The sequence below is a fragment of the Liolophura sinensis genome, chromosome 10 (genome assembly GCF_032854445.1).
Source record: "Liolophura sinensis isolate JHLJ2023 chromosome 10, CUHK_Ljap_v2, whole genome shotgun sequence".
Lineage (NCBI taxonomy): Eukaryota > Metazoa > Mollusca > Polyplacophora > Chitonida > Chitonidae > Liolophura > Liolophura sinensis.
The window spans coordinates 29,293,131-29,301,407 of record NC_088304.1 but is presented as its reverse complement, the minus strand read 5'-3'; the positions used below and the strand labels follow the sequence as shown (position 1 = coordinate 29,301,407).

General features: G+C 39.7%; 1 protein-coding gene across 1 annotated transcript; it reads left to right on the top strand.

Moving 5' to 3' along the window:
• Positions 1-1,610: 1,610 nt before the first annotated feature.
• LOC135477084 (vitelline envelope sperm lysin receptor-like) lies at positions 1,611-7,902 on the top strand. Its single transcript, XM_064757238.1, has 9 exons — positions 1,611-1,673; positions 2,243-2,279; positions 3,081-3,265; positions 3,567-3,721; positions 4,983-5,137; positions 5,541-5,616; positions 6,478-6,631; positions 7,175-7,217; positions 7,856-7,902. The coding sequence occupies exons 1-9, from the start codon at positions 1,641-1,643 to the stop codon at positions 7,900-7,902; spliced, it is 885 nt and encodes a 294-aa protein (XP_064613308.1). The 5' UTR covers positions 1,611-1,640.
• Positions 7,903-8,277: the final 375 nt, after the last annotated feature.

Below are 8,277 nucleotides of genomic sequence, written 5' to 3'. Positions count from 1 at the left end.
TCATTCTTATATTGATTTACAAATCAGAATTGACTTTGTATTTGATTGGTGTCTAATGCCGAATTCAAACCAGAAAGACTCGAACATCTTCGTAATTTAAACTCGTGCAGCGGCTAATTCACGGCGTGAAATCACGGTATGCTTCTACTTCTTCATTCTACCCGTACGGAAATATGCATGTGAAAACAAAACATTTATGACATCAATATTTCATAATTTGAATTCGCACTACGTAATTTTTCTCATTTGTTCATTTATTTATTTGTGCGACTGTTTTTTTTTTATGCAGTACTCAAGAATATTTCACTTATACGACGGCGGAAACCATTATGGTAGGATGAAACGGGGCATAACCCTCTGGGGAAACACACGAATATCAACAAGTTGTTGGCAGACTTACCCACGTACGGCAGGAGAGGAAGCGGGCATGAGCTGGATTTGAACTCACAGCGACCGCATTGGTGAGAGGCTCCTGGGTCATCGTGCCCCGCTGGCGCGCCAAAACAACCACTAATTGTAAAGTTGAGCAGACGAACGGTTGTGGAAAGAGAAGAAGGACAAATATGTATATTTTTTCACTAGAGCTTTACGGCGTTCTCAAGAATATTTCACTTTGAGGACGGTGGCCAGCAATATGATAAGAGGAATCCAGGTAGAGCCTGTGGAAAACATAGAGTGTCTACCCGTTGCTGAAGAAAGCAACATGAGCTGGAATTGAACTCACGGCGATGTCATGATATCTGATACACACACGAATACTCTCCTCAATTTGTCGTTTAATTACATGATTGTAATTGCAATTCCACTTGCTGAGTGACCGACGAACACACAGACTGTATGTTTTAGATAAGCAAGTCAACACCACGACAGGTCCTGCCCGCAAAACACAGTGTAAAATAATAGGTAGCTTGTTTGCAAATACACTAATCTTGCACAAAATTTTATGTCATGCTACACAGAGGACAACTCGCTCTTGGTAAAAAATCTCTTCCAAGACATTCTGCGTAGCGATTTTCTAAACATTAATCCCTAAATATATATGGTACCTCAATAGCTATGCAAATTTGTGCGAGCGCCACAAATATTCAGCCTGCAGTTGTGTCTCTTGTTTGTTGATAAATTCATTCCCTAGTGTCTGAAGAAATATTTAGGCTTAGGGTATCACCACTTAGTAAAAATTAGTTATAAATAGTCCATTCTGTGACTCACAAGATGTTGTAACAAAAAAATGTCAGAGTGTATTCTGTGATAAAACGCTGGGCGATAGCCCTTTCGATGTAGCCAATCAGCGACTATCTGATTTGCATGTCAAAACCTCTATCTCACACTGGATTCTATTTAACCTCGGATATTTGGCTGTTCGCTTCGCACGAACCGAAAACACTCCGTGTGATTCACCACACATTTACTTTTCAGTTGTTTTTCTTTCATTTCTTTGAGTTTCTTTATGTTACTTCTGTTACTTCTGTTTTGTATTTGACACAACGGTGATTTTGTTACTTTTTCCTCATCTGTTTTTCCAATTTTCTGGGTTTGGTGAGTAAATGTCATATTCTTTTTTTCTTTAATTTGTCCGTTATTTGCAATTACCACAACAACGGTGCAATTCTTCCGTTTTCTATTTCAGATTTGGTTTCGAGATGTTTTTCATCACTTTCTTGGGATTATTTTTGGTAAGTTTCCGTACCTCACAACGACAATGATATCGCGAGTTGGAATTCAGATCCCGCGATTTGAGCTGCGCCTTTAGGTGAAAAATTTGTTAGGTACCTGGCAAAGGCCGGTGTTCTATAAAGGGCGATTGGTTTCTCTCCCTCCGCCGCCCCCCCCCCCCCCTCCCACTCCATAAAACCCCACCCTCCGTCATATGTGAAAAATGCCAGAGGAAATAGCCAAAATTGTTTTCTGTGGCATATCGTGCACGCCAACTGATGTTTCAATTCCACTCCGTGTAGTTCGTTTTGATTTCAAAGATATGTTCATTGGTGGCCTTAAGATTTAGACATGCCCGCTACGCAACTTCAGTTTGTGCTCAGAAATCATTCTGTATTTATTTGATTGGTGTTAACGCCGTTATTAAGAATATTTCACTGATTACGACGGTGAAAGCATTTCCGTCAATATCGAATTTGACTAATATATACAGACGTAGTCGAAACTCTTCCGGATGTATATTAATTTTTCAACATTAAAATTGAACGGAAATACCCCAAACCCATAATTCTACTTATTACGTTTCCAGGTATCTTTCGTTGCTGGCGATGAACCCATATTGCACTGTAAGTCCGGATTTATGGTTAAACCTATATTGTATAAAATGTACAGTTCTGTGAAACACCAAATCATGTAGACATCAGATTTTCATCACACAACATCCAGGCTTCCGGTAATAGGTAGCTTGTTTGCAAATACACTAATCTTAAGTGAAAATCTTAATTTTACTTCTTGCATGGGAGGAATAGGAAAAGCTGGACTGAAATGATCTATTATCCTTCTAAAATCCCACAATTTAGGAAGTAATCCCCTCTAAACTTTCCCTGCGCTTTTTTTGGCATAAGGGGGAGTAACCCATTCCATGACTGAGGTTAAGACGTATTCTAACAAAATGTGATGTCCTCCCTTGATCCAAAGTCGTCACACAGATTCCGTCCTGTGTGTCGATGAACTGGCTTTCTTGGTTGTGAGGCAGTTTGAACAGCAGTTTGAACAGCAGACGTACAATTTTGTCTGTGTGCTGGTGTTTACATACAATTTGGTATTATCATTAAGTCCTTTTTAATTGTTATAAATTTCATGTTCCCGTTTTTCCTATTGTTAACGTAGTCTGTTTTGTTTTTTTTCAAACGGTTGTCCAGAGAACAGAATATTGGAATGTATTGCGTATTTCTTACACTTGCAGAAGATTTCCGTGATAATCATGGTCGTTGTTACATGTACTTTGTAGACAATTTTTTATTTATTTTTTAAAGTTCGAACAAGTGTCATCCCTCTTTCTGGTATGGTTCGTAAGCGTTTACGTAAGAGTGGAAATACTTTAACCAAAACTGCTCATTTAACAAGCTCCAAATCCGGGGTTTCAGTGATGTCGACTTGTCCATTGACACTTGCGGAAGCACCGAACATTGCCATGAAGGCGGACGTGCCGGCCTACATTCTGGCGAAGTGTGCGAATGGGGACCGTGAAGTACCGACTAGTAATGGTGTCGATTTTGCACTGGCCGGCTCCTTTGACCAGAATTATGACGGTCCGAACTGCAGATTCCACGTAAGCCTGATTCTGCCGATCGCCTGATACTAAAACTTTGTACTTCATGTACGCGGTAAGGAGACCGTCGGTTTTTTCCCCCCCCAAACATCCATATTAGTTAGCTTGAGTTGCTGTGTTTTAGAAATTCACTTATACCTGTAAGTATTATTTGGTGTTGCAAGGATTCTTTGAACAAATTGTTACCCGCTTTATAAATTAGCGACTTTTTTTGAACCTGTGCAGACAAGGTTGATATTGTGAAAGGTGAATTATCGGGGCTATTCTAAAATGGTCTAAAAACTGAACCTTTCCTTTTCAGAAAAAGGACGGCATCAATACCTTTACTGTGAAGGTACACATAGGATGGGGAGAGGTGGACACTCACGTGATGACGAAATCTCAAATTAAGACCTTGACATGCGCATACGATAAAAGCGGTGAGGCCGTTGCGAAAGAAAATCTAATTGCACAATGGTAAACAATCTACATACCCTGTAATTACTGCAGCGCCTTATGATCATTTCTAATGATAAAGCATCAATTTTTACTTTTCCATCCCCATGCAATTTAAAGGTCGAATTCTACGATGATAAGTTGGAACCAAATGGCGTCACATCCGATATTCTTTGCTAGAAATATTTTCAAGAACAGTTTGGCAAATGCGTTCGTGGCTCTAAATTTTGAATGGAGAAGTTGACCGTCACTGTGGTGATTGGAACTGTTTATGTCGAGAATGTTGTTTTTACTCAAGTCCAACGACACTGCCTCCCGTCAGTGACCACAAATCTCTGCAGGTTTCCGATCAGCTGCCAATGTGAAGGACAGAGCTGACATATTGATTAACAATGGCTTCACAAAATCTCTCCCCACTTATGTCTATCCTGAATATGGTAATGCAACTTTCTGTACCATTTCTCTCCCGAAACATTTGACTCACCTTTTTTGTGGTTGGTGACATATATTTTGCACTTGTTCTGAGTGACTTTTTTTTTTAAGCGCAACAACGCACGCACCCTCACGCACCGTATCATTTTATTCCTGTACAGGCTGTTTTCAAATTCAAATGAACATCTTCGCAGGTCATTTTAAGCGAATGAAATTTTGAATATTTTATGTATATATATTATATACACAAACAGTTGGGGAAACTAGAAAACTTATCAACCATTTTGCACACGATCTAACATACACATGGATACTGCGACACAAGTCGGCAGATTCCGTCAATAGCTTGGTCTAACATTTGACATCTTATGAGCAGAGACCATGCATTTTACTCGACTGGCATGATACCTTGGCTATAACTAGCAGTTTTCCTGGTCCAGTCGCTCGACTCGATTGAAATTTTGCATTTAACACCACTACACCGAGAATATATCAACTAATGAAACAGCGGCAAATTGAGCAATAGAGGTCATCAGTGCTGAACTCTATGTTGGAGCACGGGAGGTAATAAGAGTCCAGCTGCTGAACAAGCAGTATTTCTAGATGGTGTTAATGGCCTTTGCTCTGACTTACTTACTTGGTGTTAAAGATATTTTCCTTAGAATGCATATTTTCTGGAAACTTGCAATGGCAGGTTATGAAAGAATTTTTAATATACATGCCTTCGAATTGCGAACGTCATCTTATGCCATATTTTACGCAATATTATTTTTCAGCCATAGGAAAATTGTACCGGGATTTTTCTCTCGCTTTTGTCAGTCTCTCGCTGTAAAAACCGATCTTGTTGCAGGTTTTTAAGCCCCGGGGAAAAGCAAACTCTCAAAGGAGAGGAAGAGACAACAATACAGTTCAACTTAAGGATGGTGGACGTTCTTAACCGTCCTGTAAACGAAGATTCTGTGTCAATTGGCAAAAAGGTCCGGCTCTTGGCCACCGATAATTTGGGTAATTATTTGATCAACAAGCACATATTTAACTTTAGTTCTAAGAAATTAAAACACCTTCCGATGTTATTATGCATTAACATGTCTTTTTCAATGTATACTGTTCCAGTATATTGATTTTATTTACGATGAGTAATCTACGTGTTTCAAATTTTGAGCACTAATCACTTTACTAAAATCGCAACGAATGCCTTTTCAGTGGTAAAAACGTAAGGTTCATTTTTTTTTCTAGTTTAGATCATGCATATGACCTATATTTATTTCCGCAAGATATATTGGTTTCGATTTTGGACGCATCGAATGCCTTTTCAGTGGTAAAAACGTAAGCTTCATTTTTTTTTCTAGTTTAGATTATGCATATGACCTATATTTATTTCCGCAAGATATATTGGTTTCGATTTTAGATGCATCCACTGCGTTCAGGGCATTGAGCTGTGTTGCAAAGAACAATGAGACGGAATATTCAATTCTTCGTGCTGGGTAAGAATTTTATTTCTGCTCTTTCGCAAAAATTAACCATTTAGCTATTAAAGTTTCTTGAAAGACTATCAAAGAATAGCATTTACAAATTCCTACATACTTGAGATGAATATATGCTGAGGGCTAGTGAACGTGACTTACCAGAAACCACCCTTTGCCTGCTTGCTTGCTTCTTCCGGTTAGTTTGAATCAAACGAACGCTCAAGTGTACCCGCATACTGTGAATTTCGCATTGCTTTCCTTTGAAAAACGTCACGCAGACTTTTTGGTCTAAAGCTTGCTTTCCGGGCCAGCCTGCTATACAGAGTTAAGTAATAATCCACAAACAATGTAACTCTCAGGGTAATGTAATAAAAATCTCCTTTATAACGTAATATCATCGCGTACCGTAATTTACAGTGTTTTTATAAATACACGAGGCTTGTAAATAGACCGCCCTCTGTAATAACGCGAGATATAGCGGATAAAGTTATTCTGTTTATTCAAATGGTTGAGAAAATCTCAACAATTTGGCCAGTTTACAGTAAGATACTGGGCAGTTTCCGATGGAAACCAGAGAAACCTGTGGATTTTGCATTCGAAATGTATGTGTGTACACAAATAAGGAATCTGTCAGCATGACGTTACTCAAATCACACTCATTTTAGCCCCTTTATTTGTTACAAGCCTGTTGTATAGCTAACAGCCTCCAGTGTGTATCTGCCGGCTTTGTTCGTCTGTCATTGTCCCCAAGTTATGTGTGAATAGACCTTACACAGTGGGTGTTACGTAAATATTACTACATAACAGTATAGCACACCTCCTTACTTGCTTACCCCATCTATGTAAGCTATTCATCTTTTGTATTTATTTTAATCTCAGGTGTGGTGACGGTTTGGTAATCCCTCGAACTGTTGGATTTCAGACGACAGGGGGCGCTGTGTCCAGTCCCTACTTCAGTGCCTTCCGCCTCAGCGCGGGCTTCGGGGTGCAGTTTGACTGTACATTTACCATCTGTGTCGGCAGCTGTGATGGGGTAAACATATAGGCCTACATCTGCGTCTACACACAGAAAAGTTAATCCTTTTATTTCTGGTGGAAACTTGCTGTATTTAAAGAGCTAGTCATTCATAATGCGAAGCACAGGTCCTGGATCTCGGTGCTTTCTGAGCCAACAATTTGCTTAGCTGTTGAGTTGGTTCCATAATTTCAGAGTTTGTGACCTAACTGTGGAACGTCATTGTTAAACCCACAGACCAGGGTGTCCAATCACCATAAAAACTACACGTGTCGCCCATTTCTCCCGGAAATCTGCACGTACATATGTAGATTACGGTCAAAGTAATGACATCCGAACTGGACACGAAGACAGTCCGTGAATTGAACAAGTATAAATGTACCGTAAGCTAAGAAACTGCACAAATTAACCATCGAACTCTGCATGATGGATAATGATCTTCCTCAAAGAGGAGTCTTGTTTTCCTCCAGTTCTGCTCCAGTTCTCGGATACTGGCGCAATATTTAGGCGTGGTGTAAAATGCCAATCGCATTACTTAAACCAGGCTTTTTCTGTTGGCAGGATTCCTGTGTAAACCAGCTTCGCCGAAAGCGGTCATCGTTCGGTAAACTCCAGACTATTCTAGAACACTTAAATCTATTAGAAACCAATATATTTTTAAGCTGTATGTAACCCTAATTTTACCGGTCAAAAATTCAAGGGAATATTTATAGTTTTGTACTTTTTTTTTTCAACATAAAATACTTGAAAATGCACATGCCTGACATTTTAATTGGCGTGTGTTGCCGAAACACTTTCTGGTATACATCCAGATTGACAGGCATAGGGTTAACAGACCTGATGTTGACATTTTGTCGGAACGTCGACTTTAGTGGTCGTCAGGTGTACCAATGTGTGGCGACTAGATTTGTAATATCCGTTTTTCCTTTCGTCATTAGGCCTCTAGGTAGGCCTATCTGGATCCCCTGACCGATGGTTCGAAGGGTCTTGGCTACACTGGCGCTTGTCAAAAACAGATTGAGCCATTAAACCTTCGTTGACGGATACATATTCTCCATCAATATGTGCCACATAGTAGGCCCATTGCGGGGCAAGTTCGTCAATAACGTGAAAGTTTGACGTTTTACCAGGAGCTAATCCAATGGTTTTCTCTATTGTATTGTTAACGACCGTAGTGCATGCAAATGAAGAATTCTTAGCGTTGAAAGACAGTAAATCACATAATTTTGACATTTGTTTCAGGTCTCAGAGTGAAAGGCCAGACGTCAAGCATAAATGTCGCTCTATGACTTCAGTAATTTATTTTGACATTTTGTTTTTGTTATGAATACATTGTTTTCGATTTTACGCAAAACTCTTTGTTTACAACTAAAGCAACAATAAATTGACAGTCCCCTTCCATTGTTGGAATTGTATTTTGTGGTCTGGATATCAGCTGCTAGCAGAATTTCGCTATGATCAACATCTTTGATTTACGGACTTCGTGGTGGGAGGAAATATGGCAGAGCCCAGGGGCAAACCCACGACCATCCACAGGTTGGCGCCGAAATACAGGCGAGAAAAGATTAGTCTAAAATTGCTGGCAGGAAGAATGCGGGATGTCATTGGCTGTAGGATTTGACTTTCGACGACTATAACGAGATTAGGGAGACTAGAGTAAAGGA